Source organism: Protopterus annectens, chromosome 10.part0 (genome assembly GCF_019279795.1).
Source record: "Protopterus annectens isolate FY-2018-M chromosome 10.part0, PAN1.0, whole genome shotgun sequence".
Lineage (NCBI taxonomy): Eukaryota > Metazoa > Chordata > Ceratodontiformes > Protopteridae > Protopterus > Protopterus annectens.
The window spans coordinates 1623364572-1623390168 of record NC_056744.1 but is presented as its reverse complement, the minus strand read 5'-3'; the positions used below and the strand labels follow the sequence as shown (position 1 = coordinate 1623390168).

Sequence of the window (25597 nt, the reverse complement as noted above, 5' to 3'; positions counted from 1 at the left end):
TACATTAATTTCATATTTAATATCTTCCTTTTTACACTTTTATACATTTTTGCCATTTAGGAACCACTATGAACCCTACGCAGGCAGTACCAGTGTACCAGGGGTCTGAACTTCCACCTATGACTACTGATGTTGCTGGTATCCTGACTACAGCTGTGATGTCACCTGTGGCCAACTCTGACAAGAAGTCCTCTGAGACAGCCTTTGCAACCACCACAGCCCAGTTCCTCACCACACCCACCTTAACGACTGCGGCCCCTGCCAAAAATTCTGGGAAAGAAGTTGGTAGAAGAACACTGGGAACTATATCCCACAATCAGAAGGGCAAAGCAATGACAACTGTTGCCCCAGGAGCAGGTCTGCCACCAGAGGCCCGCATTGCCCTGACAACATCTCTTCCTGAAGGGGAAGAAGAGACCACTACAACACTAATAACAACCACTACCATAACAACAGTTCACACACCAGGTAAGTGCAATGTCTCATTCTATCTTCACTCATTGTTTGTTGTTCTGTCTTATGTTACTTTGCGGAGTATATCACAGGAAGTTACTTTTGTAAACTGCTTGCAGATTTGAGTACTGGTTTTGGACAACCACTAACAACCACTACCATAACAACAGTTCACACACCAGGTAAGTGCAATGTCTCATTCTATCTTCACTCATTGTTTGTTGTTCTGTCTTATGTTACTTTGCAGAGTATATCACAGGAAGTTACTTTTGTAAACTGCTTGCAGATTTGGGTACTGGTTCTGGACACCAACGCTTCTAGCACTGGTTCTGTTACAAGATACTGAGAGGTGTGTAGTCTTACAAAATGCTCACTGTCTCACTATTTCTTAGTTGCAGACCTTGATTTTTGTCTAGGGACGTCCCTCTATTGGGTTTGTTTTGTTTGTGTATTATTCCATGTCTAGAGTAAAGGGAGTGTGTATTCACTTCGAATGTTGCAAGTATGAACAGGCATAAATTAAAAAAAAAATTAGCATAAAGAGATTCATCAAAGGGGAAGATTTAATTTTTGAAAATATGGAGTGGCTTTTAAATTGATTATATTAAGAAATGGGGGTGGGGGTGGGGGGTTATCCTCCATGAAAGAAAGTACATTTATTTTCATTTAAATTAAATTTTTTTTTTATTTGACCTGTGTTTGAAATAATATTGTTCAGAATGGAGTCATAGATAGAACTCTAGCCTAAATATGCTAGCACGGTTCCCCCTGATATCCCAGCTCTGCCTAAGCTATTCAGCACATTTCATCTTTGATGCCTGTAGCTGCAAAGCAGATACTTAGGAAGACTAGAACATAGCAAATATATTAAGCAAGTGATCACAGGGAACATAAAATTCATATGCATATATACCTTCAAGGAGGTACAATTAAAAGTTCTTGTCACCCTTTATTAGTACTTAGAAGTGCTCACCTCTCAAATCAGGCAGGGTCATACATGATAAACCTAGTGTATGTTTGTGTCTATCCATCCAGTCATCAATTCTAGTGTTAAATGCAGATAAAGTAGCACTTTGCTGATCAGTAATTTAATGTAAACTTATTCCATAGGTTAGGAGCAAATCCATCCAATGAGTCTTGTTTATTTCTTGGTGTAAATTTAGGTCCATAGTGTGAGTGTTTGTAGAACCTCTGGTTTTGCAAAGAAATAGGGCGTCAGATAGAACCGGGTCTTTCATGTGTCAAAAAGCAAGAGACTAGTCACCTTTGGGCAATCGGTAAGCTACTGAGCATAAAAAGAATTGCGTTAATCTACTGAGATAGTGGAACATTTTATGGCCTTTAATATTTTGGTTACAATCATTGGGGGCCTTTCCAATTAAGCAGTATGCTTGGATTTGTACATACTGAAGGCGGCATTGTATTAATTTATGGGTCTGAGAAGGGAGGAGTACAGTAGTAAGGTGATTTCTTTGGAATGTGCAGATTTGCCCATGAAAATTAACTGGGCCAGATAGAAGGGTTTCCTGACCATAGTGGTAACTTGATAAATGAATCATTAACAGATGTTCACATAAGTACTGAAATCTGTTATTACCATATTCATCTAAAGAGGAGCACCATTTATAACATATGAGGTGGGAACACATTCCTTTGGTGAACACTACTAAGCTACACTTTTTTTTGCATTTAGCCTGAGACCACTTTCAATGCGCCAGGTATGTGCATATCCCAGCCCTTGTTGGAGCAATTTAGTATCAGTGAATGAGTGGATAACAGTACCCAGCTTGGGATAAGTACAATAGTAAAGTGATTTCTTTGGAATGTGCAGATTTGCCCATGAAAGTTAACTGGGCTAGACAGAAGGGTTTCCTGACCATAGTGGAAACTTGATAAATTAATCACTAACAGATGTTCACATAAGTACTCAAGTCTGTTATTACCGTATTTATCTAAAGAGGAACACCATTTATAACACATGAGGTGGGAACACATTCTTTTGGTGAACACTACTAAGCTACACTTTTTTTTGCATTTAGCCTGAGACCACTTTCAGTGCGTCAGGTGTGTGCATATCCCAGCCCTTTTTGGAGACTTTAGTGTCAGTGAATGAGTGGATAACAGTACCCAGCTTGCAGACATCAGCAAAATTGATGATCAACCACACATCAAGGATTTTGAATTGTGTGTTTGCAAAATAAATACCAAACAGGAGAGGGACCAACACTGATTCCTGCAGGACCCCATCTACTTACAATTTTATATTCATCAAGGGTACCAGCCACTTTCACTACATGGGATTTGTTGGATAGCTGCTATGCAATTCGACAGATAATGTGGGGATTTATATTAAGTTTGTCTATCTTTTCAGTATTACTGATTGTCAGTGGCAGCTGGTGATTTCAAATCAAAGGGGGGCTGCAGAAGACAGCTTCATGGGTGGGGGCAATTGGAAGGGGTGTGGTCAACTAGAAAGGGGAGGGGCTATGCTCAAAACCACAAAAACTGGAACTTTAATTAAATACGCTGCCCCGAGTGCCAAACCGTCATTATGAGAGTCCAATCAAGACAAAATGAAGTGTAGAAGAAAACAATATTTCAATGCATTGGCTGCATGACAGCTTACTTATATCTAGATGGAAACAAAAAGGTTGCAAGGCATAAAAAAAATTACTTTTTAAATACATTACTGGAATGCCAGTCAAAGTCAAGTGTAAGAAAAACAAGCAGCACTCAACTCAAACCACTTCTCCTTGCACTGCAGTTCTAATTAAAATTATAATTCAGCTTTATAAAAGTACCAAGTAACATGCTGAAACTAGCAATCTCTGTGATACCCCCACTTGTAAAAATGTTTCTTATCCAAAAAACACCTGCTGCCTGACAACAACTATCTACTTGTTTCATTGGGAAAACATGATCAAAGTAAAAAATGAACAGCAAACAAGAAACAAGCTCAAGATAAATTGCTTAAAGGATTACTGCACAGGTTATGGACAATGCATGATAGATTGGCATTCTGTTTAGTTTACAGGTAAAGCCTGCAAAGATGACTGCAAGTCTCCAACAAAGGTAATGAGCTAATTAAAATACTGTAATCTTGTCCTTTATTACAAATTCTGTCATATGCATTTTAATACCCAAGGCTTATATGTTATCTAGTTATGTAAGTATTCTCTGCATAGCAACAACAAAAAGGCTTTCAATGTTGGTAATTCTTTAACAGTATGCTTATTAAAGCTTACTTGCATCTTACAATCTCAGACAAGCTTACCCGATGGTCATGAAAGCATTGCTACTTAAACACAGAGCATCGGGCACTTTCTGAATAATAAGAAGCATAAATCAACAATATAAAAATATGACAGAAAACCAGAACATTCTGCAAAATCAAGCAAGGACACATGAATGCCACTGTAGTACTTGTGTCTACCTTGTATGGCGGGATACTCTGTACACTTACACTGCATAACTGCTCCTTGCCTTGCTTGGACACATCTAGAGTCACTACATGGGGGAGTGGGGTACAACAAGTATGTCACAATTTGAAATGGCTCTTGCTGACTGTGACGGCCCTGACACATTTGTCATACCTCTCAGCCTCAGAGCAAGAAATCTGGACAAAGCTATACACAGAAGTGGGACAAAGGCTGACCCAAAAATAAGGACAATATTTAAATATTGCTCTTATAAAATTTCTAATGGAATAGTAGGTCTTGAATTAGTATGAATTTTCTGAAGGGTATGAAATCTGAAATGCAAATGTCTGTCATTATTTTCTAACTTCAATCTTTAATGATGTGCCTCTAATTTGCCCCCCAAAAAAACACAATTTTATGAAAAATGGACCAAAAATGTGATGCAAAAATATAAAGTAGCCACACAATACAGCTGGGAGCCTATCAATGAAAGGAGATTTTTTTTAATATTAGTACTGTTAACTTGAGCAGCTTACAAAATAAACAAATCTACATGCATTTCTGAAATAAAAGTAATCTATAACTCTGATTATTACAGTTATTGATTAATTGTACACCCTCCACGTTTTCTTCCAAAATTGCCATTTTGCAGAGGGATTATTAGAGGGAGAGCAACATTTTGAGCCAAAATCAGGGACAGTTGAGAGGTTTGGATATGCCTAATTCTATAAAGCAATTTATTTGCACGTACCTCTCAACCCATTAACGCAGGAAATCTGGACAAGATCAAATATATTGGGGGAACATACAAACAGTACTAAATATTGCTCTTGTATAAACTTAGTTGATAGAATGACATGTATTGTTTTGGCATGCATTTTTATGAAGGTTATGAAGTCTGAAACTCAATGTCTGTCATTATTTAGTGACTTAATTCCTAAATGATTTGCCAGAAAACCACAAATTTTATGAGGAACAAGCCAAAAATAAGAAGCAAAAATCTATTCATTCTGTGAAAATCTGGACAGTTTAGAGGTATAGTTCAGCCGGGGCTGTCTTTGAGTTTGCCGCCCTTCCCCCTCATAAAATCATGGTCGAATGGAGTCTCCCCCTTGCAGCCATTCCAATGTTCCATTACTTGAGTATTTTGACAGATTTACCATAAAGACTGTAATGTGCATACTGCTTTACTTCTATGATGATTTGGATTTCATTTGAAAGTTTTATTTTGCATTTTACAGCACAAACACTAAGACATCTGCTAAATGATGCAATGCAGTCTCACAATGAAAATATTCTTGACATTAAAACTTCTCTGCCCTTGAAACTCACATTCATTGAAACAGCATTGAAACCCACATTCAAAGAAAATACATTTGGCTAGTATAAAGATTAACTTTGGGCTGTTTTCAAATGATAGGCCCATTGCACACAAGACATACATGTGTTGTGTGATACATCTTCCTGATTGTATTAAATTACATTTCTTGTATAATACAGTACAGTTGTTAGATGGTGTTTTAAATGTATTGTTTTGAACATTTTCCAGTAAACAATGAAACAAAATGCATGCACCAATAATGACAAAACTGCCCAAATGAGAACATTTCCATTATAAAAGTCTACTCAAACTTCTACAATCCACCAGTATCAGTAAATATGCACAATCTCTGCAGAAGTAAAAGTCATATATAAAATTTCACATTAAAAATATCTGTAAATAATGAAGAGGTTGCTGTTAGCAAACAACTTTATATTTCATTGTTTCATCTACAAATAAAGTGCCTGTATCTTTGTCAAAGAGGACATTCTCAGTACGGCACCATCCACCCCCTGTGGGAGTAGAACCCATAGCCTTCTGCATCAAAAGCAAGTATACTACCTGTTGTGCTATTAATAATGCAAGCAGACTTAGCATAAGCAGCACTAAACTTCTATTCCCCTGCAGCTCTCAGCTCCTTGTAAAATCTACTCGACACTCAACTATATGTCTCAACTTTACAGCACAAGAAATCTGGATAAAGCTAACATTTTATTGGGGGGGGGGGTACAAACGCCCAAAAACCAGGGACACATTTTAAACATTGCTTGTATAATCTTGGAAAGTTGCTATTATAAAATTCTGTGTTGCCACCATACATTTCAGTGCCAAGGCTTGAACCCAGGACCCTGTGCGAAACAGTTAGAGCAACATCCCGCTATACCAAATCAGCTGTTTTATAAAAGAGAGGAAGACTGAAACTTAAATGGCTACCATTTAGTGAACTCAGTTCTCACCATAGCTGTTAATCTCTTAGCACAAAACACCTGGACAAAGCCAGTAATGGGGGAATACAGCCCTGAAAAAAAAATCCAAATCCACCAAAACCACTAGAGCAAGTGACTTAAACCTTAGCACGGATATAAATAGGACGTGCTGGAGGGATAGATTTATCACTCAGAGACTCACTATGCTGTGGAATAAAATCCCGGTCCATGTGAGGCAGAGCACCTCGCTGGCTCTGTTCAAGAGAAATCTTGACCTGTGGATGGGAGATCGTAGGTTTACCCCGGGAATCATCTCTGTGTCACTGCTGGACAGAGGCACAACAAACTAATGGACACAGTATTTTTTCATGTAAGGGGTGGCGTAAGCCACAAAAATTTGGGCTAGGCTTATAAATGCCTTAGGGCAGATAGCCTAGTATAAACCTATGAACCTATGAACCTATGAACCTATGAAACATATTCACTGAATTCAGTTCTCACCATAGCTCTCAACCTTAGCACAAAAAACCTGGAAGAAGCCAATAATGTGGGAATACAGTCCCAAGAATAGGGACAAATTTCAAATATTCATCTTATAAACTTAGAAAATTGCTAGAATAAAATGTTTTGTGTTACTATGTACTTTCTGAAGAATATGAAGTCTGAAATTCAAATGCCTGTCAATTTTATTTATTTAACATTTGTTAACCAGGAAAGTCTGACTTGGATCAAAAGCCAATTTTCAGCAGAGGCCCAGGGAGAAATACTGCAGAGACATGTTTTTGTAACATGGGAGGACACCAGAGCAAACCCACACACAAACACATGGATGACATGTAGACTCCACACAAAAGGCACCCCAGCCAAGAATCAAACCAGAAAACCTCTAGTTGTGAGGCAACAATACTACCACTGCACCATCAACTATCTAAGGAATTAAAAATTCAAAAATCACAGATTTTATGATGAACAGAACAAAATATGAGGCATGGCGGTGGGTAGAGAATTCAGGCTCTTGTAACCTGAACCCAGGGTACAGGGTTCAAGCCTGAGATATTCTCTAACCACCACCAGCAGGTATCCTGAGTTCTCTGTATAGCCACCAGTATAACTCAACTGGGGCATTACACACACACACACACACACACACACACACACACACACACACACACACACACACACACACACACACACACACACACACACACACACACACACACACACACACACACACACACACACACACACACAGCTTTGATAATGTACCTTCAATGATAAAATCCAAAGCTGGCTCTGCAAAATACACACAACACACACACACACACACACATACACACACACACACACACACACACACACACACACACACACACACACACACACACACACACACACAAAACAGCTTTGATAATGTACCTGCAATGATAAAATCCAAAGCTGGCCCTGCAAAATAAATCCAAATAGCATCATCCTCGTACGTGCGTGCCAGAATGCACACTTCCCGGTTCCTGTTTGTGAATGTTCCAAGACTGCTGACCTTGCAGTCCAACCCCCTTCCAGTCTATGCGATTAGCACCGCATAGACTTCTGGGGTATCAGCAGTCTGCTGCCTTCTTCCTGAATCCAGACTGGTAAGGCAGCAGTCCGAATTCACTTTCTATGTGAGGTTAGGAGAAGTTATTGGATTGTACCATTGTCGTTCACAGCTGGGGGGGGGGCTGCAGTCCAATATCACGAGCCGCCACTGCTGATTGTTGAGTCTGTAGAGGGAAGCCTCCCTTGTGTGCAGGAGTCACAATGACTATTCTCCAAGCATCAAGGACAAACTTTGTGTTTAGGCTGTGGCTGAACAGTTTGAATAGAGGCTTGGATAGTACGTACACTGATGACAATGCAGCCTAATATGTTATCTGGTCCCACAGAAACATTATTTTTAGCATTTGACAAGGATTCTAAGACTTGTTCAAAAGTGATTTCATAGGAAAGTACATTTTCATGAATATTGGATACAACAATGTGGTTAGATGGTTTAAAGTTAGCACTAAATTTTCTGAGAGTCTGTTGGCTACATATTTGCAGGTGGAATATGTAATTTTATTATGGATGAGCTCACACTGCATTTTGAACATTATTTCTTAATTTCCTTGCATAACTAAAGAACAATTGGCAGTCATTTTGTATCTGTAATGACCATAGGTTTGTGTTCTGCTTTACATTTTGTAACAGTGCATTCAGGTTCCTTGCTGGCAAGTTTCGGTGTGGTCTTGAGGTAGGTGGATGAAGATTCCTTCCAACTTTTCACTATTTTCCTTCTTGTGTTATACGTTTTATTAACATAGGAGTTACACTACAGAGGCGTATTAGAAATCTGGTAATGATTTGAAAACTCAGCACCTACATGAGCAAATCCTGAAATACAGAGACTGAATGGCCAATAAAATAAATTTGTATGTACCAAGTCCAAGATGGCCTTTTCTTGGAATAATCCCTTTTCTCTATGGTATAGCAATCTCAGAGTTGGTATATATGTATAAGTTTGGGGGGTATGGGATCCCCCCACATACACATCGGAGGTAGCTCCCCCCTGCAAAAAACGAGTTTAAAGGTGAAGAGCTTCAACCTTCTCTTGCAGTTTTGATCTTTTTCTTGGTCTGCCAGAACTCGGAATTATGGGTGTTGCTGACACTTCAATTTGGAGCCTATGAATTTACCATATTTAGAATGGACTGGTACCACACTGGCCCTTCCTCCTACATTCTATGAGGTGTTTGCATATATGTATTCTCTATTGTGTTTCTTTGACCATCTGTGCAAATAAGTCAACAAAAGGAGGTATTCCAGTCTACTGAGTTCACTTGGAGCTGCATCTAGCCCCTATATATCTGCAATCCACTTTCATTATAAGTTATTTTCAGTAATTTCTGCCCTGTGTTCATTCCCTCTACTGAGTCATATTCAGGATGTGGTAAATTATGTCATGGATTAGCTACTCTCCATATAAAGTAGTGCTTCGTCATTTATGGCATTGCCAATCATCCTTTCATGTTCCTTTGTCTGCTTAAGTCCCCATTTCAAGTCTCTCCTTACGGTGTTTTTGGATATCACTGAAGTACCTCTCAACCTCTTAGTGCAAGAAATCTAGACAAAGAGCCTAAAATAATGGGGGGGGGGGCAAAGGGCCAAAAATAGGGACAGATTTTAAATATTGCTCTTATAAATTTTGGAAAGTTGCTGGAATAATAGGATTTGTGTTAGCATGCATTTCTGAAAGATATGAAGTCTGAAACTGAAATGTATGTTATTATTTAGTGACTTCAATCCTAAGTGATTCCAGAAAACCACAAATTGTATGAGGCGCACAGACAAAAATCAGAGGCAATAATCTGGATAATCTGCAAAAATCTGGGCAGTTGAGAAGGATGATCCCTAGTATTATTTTTTTTTTTCCAAAATGTTTTTACTCATTTTATAACACAATAACTTAACAGTATAGTAACACAAAAGAAAAAAAAATAAACTATATGCAATGTCCAAAACAACTACAAAAGCAATATACATAGGAGAACAGTTAATATTTCTCTAACAGATTAGACAATTTTGTCCAAGCAATTATATGATGAGTATCTAGTATTATTTGAACTACCTTCCTCTGCACTAACACAACTCAAACGCTCTCATTCCACAACTCTAGTTATTTTATTCAATGAACACCTTTTTTGCATAGATGGTGTGAGTGTTACACTCTTGATTTTTTGCCACATATGAAGCAGACGTACTTTATGAATTCTGCATACACCACAAATCTTTCTTCATCAGATAGTGCTTACTGTCATATTGTTAACCTTTGCTTTTTATTGGGTGAGCAAACCATGCTGCTGATAACACACTGTGTAGGTTCACACAAACACATTGAATGACTAATGACTGTTACAGTTAGTAATGACTCAGGAACACTCCTCGTAGGCCTGTGTAGGTTTATTTAAGCACACACCTCATAGTTCTGGGTAGGTTTATTTAAGCATACACCTCAGAGGTCTGGGTAGGTTTATTTAAGCACACACCTTTGTAGGTCTGGGTAGGTTTATTTACATACACACACTTCGTAAGTCTGGATAGGTTTATTTAAGCACACACCCCATAAGTCTGGGTAGGTTTATTTAAGCACACACCTCATAAGTCTGGGTAGGTTTATTTAAGCACACACCTCATAAGTCTGGGTAGGTTTATTTACACACATACCTCGCAAGTCTTGGTAGGTTTATTTAAGCTCACACCTTGTAAGTCTGGGAAGGTGTATTTAAGCTCACACCTCGTAAGTCTGGGTAGGTTTATTTAAGATCACACCTTGTAGTTAATGTACATCTTGCACTGACCCATATGATGCAAGCAATATTGTTCCAGTCCTCATTGCACAAGTTGAATCCCACCTGCAACTGTGCTGTATAACATAGATTTACCATGTGATTTGACATCCAACCTGATTATATTACAGGCTCCTTTTTTTAAAAAGAAACAAGTGTGTCTTTCTACACATTTACCACTCTAGTATATGTGCTTTACTACTGAAGGACAAAGTGTGCATTTAAAGTTCTAAACAAATAACAAATCTAATATTTGTATTGACTGTAACATAGAGGGTTACAGTCCTGGCTACAACATAGAAAGGTGTAATTGTTTACACAGATTCTTTGAATGGTACCAAATAAGAAGTAATAAAGACTTTGAAACTGGTTTACCCGTGTTTATCTGGACTATCCTTGTTTCATTAATGAATTGACTGAACTCTGCTGTGTCATGGCATGTTTTTGTTTGGTCCTAGTGCTGGAAATAAGTTGTTTTGATACCGCCCGTACAACCCAGGATTACGTAGTGCTCCCAGCACTCAAAGAGCGAACCAAGGATAGGAGATGACTGAAAGGGATGAGCTGCCTGCTTCTGTCATAGTAAGAGGGGAGGGGCACATTCATAGGAATGTATGCTCCACTGGAGTTCCTCTGTGGAGCCCAGAAAGTAACTGGAGTAATTTGCTTCAAGAGGGGTAAGATGGCTTTATATCGATAGTGGAATCAAGCAACAACTGCACAGAATGCTCAATTCACACACAACTCCAGAAACAATATTGGGTACATGGGGGGGGGGTGATAGGGCATAAAATAAAAACTCAAATCCCCCATATGGATGATGACACCATTACTGGCATGCTAGGCCCAGATCCCTAAGGAAAGGAATGAACAATTAGAGGACTGAATGAGCCATAGCGCTCTCACACAAGGGATCTGAATGAGCCATAGGGCTGTCACCCCTAGAGGACTGAATGAGCCATAGGGCTGTTACTTCTAGGTGAATGAATGAGCCATAGGGCTGTCACCCCCTAGGGGATTGAATGAGCCATAGGGTTCTCACACAAGGGATCCAAATGAGCCATAGGACTGTCACATCTAGTAGACTGAATGACCCCTAGGGCTGTCACCCTAGGGGAATAAATGAGGCATAGGGCTGTCACCTCTAGGAGAATTAATGAGACATAACGTCCTCACCCCTAGGGAAATGAATGAGACATAGGGCTGTCACCTCTGGGGGAATTAATGAGACATAGGGCTCTCACCCCTAGGTAAATGAATGAGACATAGGGCTGTCACCTCTGGGGGAATTAATGAGACATAGGGCTCTCACCCCTAGGTAAATGAATGAGACATATGGCTGTCACCCCCAGGGGACTGAATGAGCCATAGGACTGTCATCCCTAGGGGAATGAGTGAGACATAGGGCTTTCACCTCTAGAATGAGACATAGGGCTGTCACCTCTAGGGGAATGAATGAGCCATTGGGCTGTCACCCCCTAGGGGATTGAATGAGCCATAGGGTTCTCACACAAGGGATCCAAATGAGCCATAGGACTGTCACATCTAGTAGACTGAATGACCCCTAGGGCTGTCACCCTAGGGGAATAAATGAGGCATGTCTTAGATGTTTTCAGACTTTACCAGAGTACAATATTTATTGCATTAAAGAGTCTTTGTTCATCTGTCTCTTTGTCAGATTTTCAGTAGCAATATTGGAATTTGCTGGAAATTCAGAACATATAAATATTGGAATTCTGTAAAAATGACAGTCATGTTTTCTGGCAACAAATCTGGAAAATTTAGAGTACCTTCCACATTGTGATTATTGGCATAGTACTGAGCAGTAACACATCTTTTCATCTGGAATACATCTCTGGCAGGATTTCTCTTTGTACTTGTTGGATTTCATCTACTGGTTTACACTGCCAGATTTCCTGTTGAAGATAAACATTGTCCACTTATAACAGAATAGACAATGACTGTGGCTTTTAGCAAAGATAATATCTTTGCTCCACTTGTCTCCAGTTGCATCCTTTTTTTCACAGTTTCTGGACTTACACCCTGTGGTACCAGTAGCTGTCTCTGGCAAAATGGAAGGCAATCTACTCACTAGGAAATATGCTGCCATTTTGAAATTATCAGCAGGAATATTCTTGAATCTGAATAGTCTCAGATATGGATATTTTCTACCTGCATTTTCTTTTTTAGTGGCCTTCCTTTTCTGTTTCACTTTTAGAGTATAATAACCCTTTTGGTTAGAATTAGAGAGAATGCCACCACAAAGAGGCCAGTCACCAGTGGAGTCTCACCAGGGCTTTGTGCTGGGTCCGTTCCTCTTTGGCATCTGTTTCTCAGATATCAAGACCAATGTCAAGGGCCACTGGCTTATCAAGTTTGTTGATGATTGCAAGTTGGGACCAATCATAGAACCCCCCCCCAAGATACTAATATTTTAATGGAAAGTCTATCACAGACAAATGACTGGTGTTAAAGCCACAGTTTAAACTCTTTGCCGAAAAATGCATAATATACCTTTTGGGAAGTCAACCATCCCAGGAAACTACCTCATAAATAAAACACCCCTGAAAGTTGATGCAGTTGTCAGGGATTTAGGGACTTATGTAGATAGTAACCTAGCTTTCGACCAACATGTCACTCAAGTTATAAGTAAGGGCATGACATCTAGGTCCAGACACTTCATTGTGCCCCTGTACTCAGTCCTCATCAGACCCATCATTGAGTGTAATGCCCCCTTCCGTATGTACCTGACCAGGCACATAGAGTTCCTCACAAAAAAAAAAAAATACTGGGCATAAACATAATACCCTTTCCAGACTACCTCAAAGCCCTGTCTCTAACTTCTGTTTCCTACAGACTACTGAGAGGTGATTTGTACCTGGCATATAAGGCGTCTTTTGATCCCTCCCTGGTGGATCTTTTTTAGCATCAAGATAAACTGTCTAAAATGCACAGGTAGTCAGTCACAATGTAGATACCTGTAGTGCCTAGGGAGCTCTTCACAACATAAGTTTGTGGACTTATGATGTACTGACGTAATTGCCTAAGCAGCCATGCACAGCACAGATGAACTATAGTATATGGGCAGCATTACTTAACAAAGTAGAAACACAGTGTTTGAGCAGTGTGTTACACAGATGGTGTACAATTTACAGACATGGTGCAGTGTCTATCCAGATAAGTGCAGTACAAATGAATTGTATTGTGTAGGCAACCTTAAATTGTGTAAATGAAGAGTAATCTATAGGTGTCAATCCACAGCACAGATTACTGTAGCAGTAGCCTGTCAGAAAATGTAAAACAGAATATAAACAGCTGTATACATATTACATAAACTCAGTCAGTCAAATATCTTAACCAGAATTACTGTCAGATATCATTACTTCCAATCTTGCAAATTTTTTGGAAATTTATACTCATTCAGAGTGCTTAAGATATGCTGACATTTTTATGCAGCATAGCATGGCTGTATATTTGTTCTACTATAATTTACTCCTTGTGTTTTTATCACACTTAGTTGAAAACAAATTTAGTTTTAGTTTAGACTTTAAACCAGGAAAAAAAGGCTCATGTTGGTTGATGTATCAGGGCCAGATATATTCCAAACCAAAGTAGAAGGATAACTACCACAACATTTAAAATAAATAATTTATTGAATACAACAATACAAAATAAATAAAAAGTTAAACACTTTCAACCATAAACAAGTATGGACTTCTTCAGAATTGAATTGTTAATTAATACATCACTCTTTTATAGTAAAACTAAATGGTCATGTGATTAATTAGTTAAATCATTAACATTTTAAAAAGACAGTACATCCTATGTATTGTCAGATCAGTATTAAGCATTACTAAATCAGTAATGTCAGTTCTATGAAAAGTAAATCTATGAAAAGTACCAGTAACAAATATTAATTAATTTCTCAATAATTAAACTTTTGAATTAAAAAGCAATTGGTGCATCAAGAGTATTAATAAATACTTTATGAAATACATGAATAGGATAGAAATTAACATTTATAATTTAGCTGCTCTGAGCTTTAAAAGTGGGTTAATAAATACTCATTTAAATGAGGGGGTGATGTTATGTTCAGCTTTAATTGCCACAAGTTCTCTGAATTCAGTTTTTTGTTTTCTATTGTCTACCTCTTTTGTCTATGTTAATAAGTTCTAAAATTCAAAAAAAAGAATTTATTAAAATCATCACTAACCAGAGTTTGTTTGTATAGAGCACTGTTGGTATTTTTACTTCATAATATCATAATTGTGTTCATATGTCTTTTTATGTAACACCCTTTACGTTTTCCAATATAAAATGACGGGCAGCTGGCACACCACACCACATAACTAACCAGATGTTCCATAATTACCTTTCACTAAATTAATTCTGGATGTAACAAAGGGTTATGTTAGACAATCCCAGCATAATTCTTTGTAGTGTATCAAGTTGTATCTGCTCTAGGTACTAAAAGTTACATTAAAAAAGTATAGAAGCAGGAAGCTTTTACCGGCTTTCAAAGCCTTTAGATATTGGTAAACCACTTGGCTCTGTAGGTAGATATCAGGCAGAAATAATGTGCTTCTTTGTAGAAACTAAATGTTTTAAAAGTTGTTAAATGCTTCTTTATGCAACACTTTCTGTTTATTACGTGTGTTAAAGTAAAAGTTCTTACCAGCTTTTAAAAGGTGTTTTACCTTCTGACATCGTTCTTTATTAGCCAGTATAGTCTGCTATTAGTCCCTAGCTCGAGATCTGATCTTAACAGCACTTAGATATGCTTAACAAGCATTTGTTACCCCCTAAGCTCTGTTAAGATTCAATTTTGCACTAGGGATTTGCTAAACAAGTTTGCCTTTTTTTCTAATTTCAGAGGGTAATGATGATGTTTTATTTTATGCACTAGATAATAATATCAAAAAAAATGTAAAGAAAATAATGTCAACGTTTAGAAGTATGCCAGAAAAACAACAATAACAGTAAAAGAGGGTTACTAGTAGGAAGCATGTATTAATAAATCTACATTACCACCAACAGCAATCATTGTTCACTTGCACTATTTCTGTCAGACAAAGTCTGTGTTACTATAACTAATCTACAACTGGTTAGTCTGTGTTCACAAGAATCACGATGCATTATTATCATTTTCTGCATGATATGTGGAGCTGGAAAGTGTTCTTGCCTCATGTTTGGCAGTGAAAGTATGGTAGAGTAAATTGATAACAGCTTATAAGTAAAAGTAAAATGATACATTAAACAAAACTTCACTAACAGATCTCTGAGTTGTTGAAATATATTATTTCCTAAAAATTTGTTCTATATAACCTTTGACAGTCAAAAAGACAACTGTACCTTGCTGCCTGTTGTTCAAAAACATGCTCTCCCCAAAGTAAAGTTCATATTGACATGCAGAGTTAAATTCACTATGGTAGGAACCAATCATTTAATATGAACACTTACCAGAGTACACACTAATGGTGTGGAATCGTAGTTGGCAAGGGGCAACTTTACCTTCAAAAAGAAGTATCACCTCATTCAGTGTGGTCCCATCCTATCACACTACTTTTATGTGGATGGACAGAGTTTAATGGAAGGCCGTTCTGGTTATTCTATAATATGTGCTTAGAAGAGGAGTTCACTTTGTGATGGATATAACAGAGGGTTTAATCATACCATTTTGCTTAAAATTATAGAATTATTTCAAGTACTTGTTCACAGCATCACTTTTAAAAGTATATTACATTGTTTTTATCAACACTCTGCCTTTTTTATCAGCTAGTATGAAAAAGGAATGTTTATGTTATGTTAATCAGTACATTGCCAATCTACGCCTTTTATTGAAATAATATTGTTTTCTTCATTTTTTTAGTATTATCTTGTTTTACATATTATTATTTCTTGTACCTTATTACTAATATAAAAATATTGATTAAGTAATGTATATTAGTAAGTGTGATAAGGTGGGAATGAATAATTTAGCATAATTACTGACATGGTCCATGAATTTTTTAAATTACACTAATTACTCAGGCTGTAGCAATAATAAAACTATGTCAGTTTTTATTTGGCAGACTTTGCTTTACTAAGCTAAATGAAAGTCATTCAGGTTTGCTGCATGTTTATCAGGCAGTCAGCCCTTCAAGGTTCCATTTTTGAAGGATATAAATCATATGAAATCATTTTTACATGTTGATATGCTCTTTTAATGCATAACAACCAAATGTATTTGTCTGCCTCTTGCTAATCTTCATGAATGTTTTGAAAATGCATGTAGGACGGAGAGGGCTTTCTTACTGACTAGTTCCAAAACAATTGGGGCATCATGTTTTAGAAGTGACACAGTACCTTTACTTAGGACAAACAAGTGCCCTTTATTCACAGTAGCTGTCGTTTAATTGATATTCCTAGCTGGTAGTTAGTCATACATTCTACACATGCATAAACTATCACATATGCTATATTCTTTTCATTTTACATTTTGACCTAGGGCAAAGAAAATCATGTAAACATGAACAGAGGTTATTTATGTACTTATTTAAGTTTGTTTAATAGAAATGGCACTGATCAAAAATGACCAGCTTTAGGCCCAGCCTGGGTTGTGGAGAAGCTGGAAATGAAACAGCAAAGTAGTAGTTGCACAAACATGATCCCAAAATATAATGACCACGGATATGTGTGCCAATACTGTTATATACCTCTTCCAGTACCGGCCCTCAAATTTACATTTTTGATTAGCTAAAGGGAGTCTTTATTGCTGGCAAATCACAACTATCATTGCAAAAAGATCTATCTAGTCAGGCACAAAAAATCAACTGAATTTTCAGTAGAATTTCAGCTGCAGGGTTAGTATATTAAAGGGTACAGAAGTTCGCCATACCTCTGCTTGTGGACTGACCGTTGCCTATTTCCATTATTCTGTTTTCTTCAGTTAATATTCTCTATTCATCAAATTGAAACAGCTGTTAAAAAAGCTGCACATTTTCACTGCTGCAGTATGAGCGGCAGAAAATAAATTCCACGAAGATGTTGCTTATGTGAATTCACCTATCTAAACATGCTTATGTGCAATAGATCAGGATGATTTTCCCTCTGTTATCATTTGCAAGAGAATGTCTGCAAAAATAGGTGTTATTGTATAAGGGATGGTTTAAAGAAAAAGGTAAAAAGTACCGTCCTAAACAAGTCCAGTCTGTAACAGAGATAATTAGTGTCCAGTGTGTTAAGAAATTGCATTTTAGCCTTGTGAAGCTGTAGTGTGCCCATTGGTGATTCTAGGCTTTCTGTTTTTCAACCAAAAATAAATCCACTATATTAGAGGGTAACAATTTAAATGTTTTTCACTTTAGAGAGAAAGTCATATCAATCGATGCAGAACATATTTCTGTACTGTACTACGTCTGCACATTTTCTGGTATAATATACCTTAGTCCCCGTGTAGAAATTTAACTGAGTCTTAGAGCATTCCAAAATTTTTTACACCTTATTACCTTTTGTAATCCTACTTCATAATGGAACCACTCCATTTCCTGTTTTTAAACTGTTTATACCCACCATAGCATCCTTATTAGGTCTGCTTAGTCACAAAAAAATAAGCACAGGTTCATCCTGGAAAGCTTTGTACACATTTGTAATCATGTCTTACTCATCTCTAGCTCATATAACATAATGCCAACTTTTTCATTCTATCCTGCAAAAGAAAAATCATCCAAACAAATTATCATTTTTGTAACTTCCCTTGTACATTTATGTTCTTATCAAGTTCTCTTGCTCACAGCTCCAAACCACACTAGCTAACTTCATATATATGTTTTGTTGTAGTATTTAACAGTGGTACTAGCAATTGACAGAGTTCTGCTAGCACAAAAATGTAGTAACCTTTCTCTCTGTCTCTCTCTCTCAAGTTAGCTTTAGCAGACATTCTCATCATATAATTCTCAACTGTTAACCCTGTACTGACTAGTTCATAAATCTGTATATGCATATACCTCTGATGGTAAGCCTTCAGTCAAGCTGTATCCATACTTGCTCTTCATTTACACTTCCAGCTGTCATTACAGCTGACTTCTCTGTGCTGTATTGCACATTGTTAATCTCTGCAAGGAATAAGATTTGTGAGACAGAGTCAAAAAATTTGCTGAAATCCAGGTAGATTAAATTTGTTTGGAGACCTGCAGCCAAAGCATTTGTAGAAGCAGGCTAATTTATTTTTAACTTCTACAATTTTTGAGTGGGTCATGAGGTCATGTACGAGGCTGGGTAAAAAAAAAAATAAAATCTTTCTATATATCTATCTATCTATCTATATATATATATATATATATATGTGTGTGTGTGTGTGTGTGTATGTATGTATATATATATATATATATATATATATATATATATATATATGGGTCTACTTCTAATAATCGAAAGACAACTTACCCGACGAAGAGGACTTTACCGAGACGACACTGAACTGTTAATTTACCAAACAATCACGCTACCGAATTTTTTAACAGGGTAAGTATGCACGTGACCAAAATGGGGAAATTTGCCTGTTTCCCCACTGTAGTGCTATCCTGGAGTTTGTATATTTAGTTAGGGGTGTGTGGGGGCATAGCCCCTCACTTGGGTGGGTTTGACATACTGTGGTGTGCTTCTTTATTCAGTGTTGGCTAAGTGCGTACTTACCCTGTTAAAAAATTTGGTAGTGTGATCGTTTGATAAATTAACAGTTTGGAGTCATCGTCTCAGTAAAGTCATCTTCGGGTAAGTGGTCTTTCGATTATTAGAAGTAGACATATATATATATATATATATATATATATATATATATATATATATATATATACGGGCACTCATAAAATCGTCTAAGGCCAGCTTCGAGAGAAAAATTGCACAGGACACTAAGGATAATCACAAGGCTTTCTTTAGTTATGTTAGGAACCTGGGTGGGAATTCCCAGATATGCTCAGAATTAGTCCAAAATGACAAAAAATACACCGAACCCACAGACATTGCCAACATCCTAGCTGACAGGTTCAGCGCAAACCCCCCCCCCCCACCAAAAGGGCAAATATCTATCTCAGCAGAGTGCTGCCCCCCCGACATCTCAGATGCTCAGGTAAGAGCTGCCCTCTCCAAAGCAAAAAACACAGCATCAGTGGGACCAGACGGTGTCCCGAGCTGCGTCCTATATGAACTCCAAGAAGAGATAAACCCAAACAGAAAACTACTGTTCAGTCTCAGCCTTACTACAGGATATGTACCCAAAGAGTGGCATACAGCAACAGTGGTCCCTCTCCACAAAGGTGGTGCCTCAACGGATCCTGGAAACTATCGCCCCATAAGCCTGACTAGCTTGGTTTGCAAAGCTATGGAAAGGATCATCATGGACCTCATAAATAAAGATATTGGGGACCTACTGACACTGGATCCTACCCAGTTCGGCTTTGGTAAGGGCAGATCCTGCCTCTTAAACCTGGTTGATTTCTTTGAAACAGTCACTAAGGCCATTGACGAGGGGAAGGTGGTCCACACAGCCTACCTGGACCTCGCAAAAGCCTTCGATGCAATACCCCACTCGGGTATTATAGATAAGCTCACCAGCTTAAACATAAACCCCTATGTCACTAGATGGGTTGCAAACTGGCTCAAGGACAGAACCCACATGGTTAGAATTGCTGGAGCCATGTCAGACTCCAAACCAGTTACAAGTGACGTCCCACGCGCTCGAGAGACTTGAACCTCAGCACTGAAATAAATAGGACATGCTGGAGGGACAGATTCATAACCCAGAGGCTCCCTTCACTCTGGAATAAAATCCCAGTCCAGGTTAGGCAGAGTCCCTCATTGACTCTCTTCAAGAGGAATTTTGATGAGTGGATGGGAGATCCTAGGTTTACCCCGGGTATGACTTCTGTGTCACTGTTAGACAGAGGCACAGTATACTAACCTTGAAAAAGGGCATAGCAAAATTAATTTAAAATGGGTGGTGAAAGCCAAACACACTCTGGCTAGGCTTATAAATGCCCTAGGGCAGATAGCCTAGTATGAACCTATGAACCTATATAGGGAACATATATATATGGGGGACATATATAGGGACCTTGGGACATGCTGAAAATTGCATGAGAAGGACAGGGACAGTTGGTCAGGGAAGCTGAAAAAGTCTACGAGAATCTGTAGACTGTTGTTCTTGATGTTGGGTTATTTGTATATCTAGACATTTTTCATTCTAGCGGGCAGTTAAGCCATTATCTTAGTTCCCGTGATAGCTGCAGGTAATAGGCTGGTGATAGACAGTTATATCAAAAGGTAGAATGTCAACACCAGGTGTGCATATCACCTGTTATGGTTTGGCTCTGGGTATAGAGTAAACAGTAAGAACAGGGTAGGATACAATGGTGCAATGAAGTAGTGACACCCTTGGTCCGAGAGGAATATTTTTCATTGCGTATTCCTGAATACTGACAGCTGAAATGGAGGGCCTTGTAGTACTCAGAACCAAGAAGAATGCATAACAAGTGAAAGGGGGAGGCACACGCACACACACACACACACACACACACACACACACACACACACACTCACAAAATTGACTAAAAATCATTATTCCCTAGAATATTTTTGTTCATTCAGTACCATCAATTCTGGAGACTCAGCCCTGCTGCACAGCATGTGCTAAAAGCTACCACAGCTAGCTATAAACAGTAAGAGAGCAGTCAGCGGGATATAAGGTCATTGCCCATCTCTTTCAGCTCCATTGCTTCTTCTGCAGGAATGAAACATTTCTACAGCTCTTCGCTGAATGAGGCTTGACTCTTCAGACTGTCCTGACATGAAACACGGCTAAAGCAATGAAACAGAAGTGGTTTGCAGAGAACGCCAAGCAGCACAGCAAGCAAATACTTCTGTATGAACTTCTTCAACTGAGAAAGCATTCCAGCAACAATTCTAAAAATGTAACTATATGCCTGCATACATATGTAATTAGTAAAGTGATTCATAAACATGCACATTTAATAGGGTTTTTACTTAGTGGACTTGGCAACTATTTATTGTATCATGAACAATTTTCATCAATTAGCAGGTGCCAATTAAATAAAAATAAGAGGCACAGTTTACAAAAAGTAACCTTTCCCCAGCTGATATAAGCATGCTTAAATGATACTTTTGTTCAGTAACAAAATGTTTTAAATTACTATAAAACATTGACCTGCAATATGCCCTTTATGCTGCCTACAAACCTCATTTTACAAGCAGCTGGAAGACGCTTTCTTTTCTCATTTTATGCTAATGCAACCTGCGTGTTGTCTGTTTTGGTCATGTGAAAGCAGACCCAGGAGCAGTAACGACTCCTCATGGAAACGTAGTTATATTCCATACAAAATGGAAGTCATGGTCCATTTATGAGACGCTTTTAAAGATGATTTAAAAACTTTTTTGTTTTTGGTGTCAATGGATAGTATTCTGTTGTGGAATATGGGCAAAACAGAGCCATTTGTAGTGTTTTCCTTTAAAAATAAAGAAATGAATGCAAAACACTGCTGAAGCATGCAGAAGTCTCTGTAGCGGCATAGTTTTAAGTGTGGTACAGCTAGTTATGTACAACTGAGCACATGCAGAAGGTAAATATGTGGAAAGAGGTACTTATAGACACTTAGATATACATGAATGTCCAGTTGTTAAAAGCATGTATAGTTCTGGGTAAACACATGCATGCTCACACACAGACACACACAGATACATGCCAATGTATGCATGTGCATGTGTGTGCTCGTGCACGAGTGTGTGTGTGTGTGTGTGTGTGTGTGTGTGTGTGTGTGTGTGTGTGTGTAAAATGGTGCTCATTTATATACACGTACAAAGTATGTGTGCGTATGTATTGCAACAATCTTAAGAATAAAGTAGGCAATCTCCCAGGGCACTGTGTACTATTTTTATTTCTAATAATGTGCCCTTTTTCTAAATCCCACCTCACAGAGACTTTTCCTCCAATGGTGGAGTAGCAGCACTCTGTCTTGGCAAGGGCTTTATGCATTAGCAAAGTGCATTAGTGAAGTGTATTTCTTTACAAGCCATGCAAAAAAGACGGTCAGCCAATGAAGAAAGGATGCACTGCAGTAACTTGCACCGTGAACACAGTGAGCCTCTGGTTGTGGTAAGATTCTTGAGTTTATTAAAAAAAAAATACACAAGCCCCTGTCTCCCAAGTCAAGATAAGATGCCAAGAAGCAGTATCACTTTCAGGCAGGGAGTTTTCTTTTGATTTTTGTAGTCAAGCATCTATGACTGTGATGTTAGCAGAGCAGAAATCCTGGGTCTTGGGCTTTCAAGGTGGTTTACTGATAGCAGGTCACAATGGGGTTTTAGTGATTGCGGGTCACAGGGTAATTTACTGATAGTGGGTCACAGTGGGGTAGCCATCACTCTCACTTGAAAGTTAGAGAACTTGGTCTTTTCTGTTCAAGACAGCAGGGCTAGAAGAGCAAAGAAAGAAAACGAGAGGACATTGATTATGCTGTTTATGAAACTTTTTTTGTTGTTTTAATTTTTAAGTTTCTTTATGCTATGTTAATAAAATATTGCTGTCCTTCATTGCATACATGTTACACATGCCACCCAGTGATCCATTGGTCACAGCTGAGGAATGTCTTATGATAGACGAGACACTTCAATTATTTTACTGAATGTAGTCACAGTCACCAATAGGGTACAGATGGGCTGGAATATGGTTTTACCACTTATTTCTTCTTTTTTGTTACTGAACCAGACATGACCAGCTAACCATATATGCTTTTTTTTTTTATACTCCTGGGAGCTTTTCCTTGATCAATTCATGGGTGATAATATATAAATAAAGCATGCTGGAAGAGAATGTGAGTCCCACATTTCATTCATCAGAAAAAAGCTGAATTTCATCTTCTTAACTTTAATCCATAAAATCTTTTCAGGCAATGTGGAGCTCAAACTTGAGCCAACAGATTAAAGATGATTTGCATAGCTTATTACATTTTTCTTTTTCTACTAAGCTTTAATTGCTAACATCTTAGCATTCCATCCTAGCAATATGAGGGACACAAGATGACGATGTAATCAAATGTACCAATGTAGTGTGTGTGTGTGTGTGTGTGTGTGTGTGTGTGTGTGTGTGTGTGTGTGTGTGTGTGTGTGTGTGTGTGTGTGTGTGTGTGTGTGTGCACATGCATACATATATCTGTATCTGTAATGTATATGTAATGCATAGAGCATCGTGATTGTGGTAAAAAAATGGTTAAATAATATCTTGGTTAAGTGCTACTATAGTGTGAAACCTGACCTTAACCACACTTAGAGGATTGTTAAGCTCCCATTAGGTGCTGTTAACAGTGAATCTGCACTAAAAACAGACAATGCTGGCCAGGAAAACAGCAGCAGCATGGCATGAAATGGCTTAGTTTTAACTCCCGTTTCTGCCTGGCATCTGTTAAAGTGCACCCGATACTTGGTTACAACTGCTTCCCTTACACAAAGAATATGTAAGATGTCAACCACTTCCCCACTGCTTTACCAGCTTTCAAAGCTGGTACAACGTAGCATGTTCTTTTTATATAAGTTTTTACTAACTAGTTGTACATGGAGAAGAACAATCTCCATGCACTACAAAGAATTATGATCAGATCTCCGATCATAATGAAAAGTTATATGTTCTCGACATGGATGCCAAGATTCATCTCTTGAGCTTCTCTCATGAGGTGAATTTCTTGGCATCTATGTCTCAAACACATACTGTGCTCATTACATTCGAACTGATCATAATCCTCTCTATAATATAAGTCAACATAGAATTACACTAATGGTAACAAAAACGCACCTATTACCTGGCCACTTTTTTTTGTTTTCCTTGGTTTTTCATTGGTGGCTTTGCCTAGTTATTAAGTGTATTCACATACAATTGTGCCAGGAGTACTCATTTGAAGATGATATTTTCAAAAGCATCATGCTTTCAGTAAAGTTGATTTGTATCCCAGCAGCACTGTAGCTGTTCATGGTGTGATACTTTTGAAGTTGTTTATAAAAATAAAGCTATACATGGTATGTGTAGGGAAGGTTATGGCTGCTACAGCTTGGAAAATCTGTTTGCACATGGATTCCCCCCATTAGTGTTTTTTTGGGGGGGAGTTATTATTTCTAATGGCAAGAGAGAACATTCAAGTGTCTGTGCAGTCAAATGAAATGCTTTCAGTTACATGTACCTAATTCATAAATATATATTATTTCAATATAGCTATATTTATATACTTATTAGTAATACACTTGGGCACTGAGATTCTAAGTAAGCACGCGATTATGAATGGATATACACGTGCATGAATGTGAGATAGTACTTGTTTTCTCAGCCATCTAGTCGCTATGATACACTGCTGTTCCACTATCTCTTGTGCAGCTAGTCAGATCGTCTGTCCTGCCCACCACTCCTCACCATTGAGGAGCCACAAGGATAGTCTCCCATATCTAGTCTGGTCAGCAGCACTGCGAAAGCTGATGTCAGGTACCTCACTGTGCAGCAGGCACTGATGCTTTGTGTAGTATTTTTCCTTTTCAGAGCAATCTGTTTCCTTTGTTAGGTTCATAATCTTCATGTCCACAAGAAGGTCTTCTTGGTAGTGCAAGGGGTGTCCACTGTAATCCAGAAAGACAACTCTTTTTGCATTGCAAGAAACAAAAAAAATATATCCCTGAAACAGGAAACAAGCATAAAAAGATGGGAAAAGTAAAAAAAAAAAAAAAGTGACTGACTCATTATAGCCTAGTAACGGATCCAGGTGTTCCTGCACCTATATCCTACTAACGCCTCTAAACATCTAATGTAGCCTGATAATACTTGCTGTAATAATTTCAAAACCATGCTACATACAAACTGTTGAAAGATTTCAACTTAAAGCTTACATGTGGGCAACACAACTGCAGTATTTGACTTCTGCCCACTTTTCTTAAGAGATAATTTTTGTTCATAAAGTATTTTTATATTGTCAGAATTGTCATATTTTTCTAAATATCTGAAAACCCAATAACATAGACGTAACTGCTTAACTTCACAAGAAGGCTCACAGAAGGATGAACAAAATGCTGCTGATAGTATGTGTGTAGATT

At 38.1% G+C, this 25597-nt stretch overlaps 1 protein-coding gene across 1 annotated transcript in view; it reads left to right on the top strand.

Annotated features, from left to right (window-relative positions):
• SEZ6L2 (seizure related 6 homolog like 2) overlaps nt 1-25597 on the top strand; it is a 616191-nt gene that overhangs the window by 376016 nt on the left and 214578 nt on the right. Inside the window, exon 3 of the mRNA XM_044086316.1 lies at nt 61-468. Within this exon, the coding sequence (XP_043942251.1) occupies nt 61-468 (408 nt within the window). The remainder of the gene's footprint in view (nt 1-60; nt 469-25597) is intronic.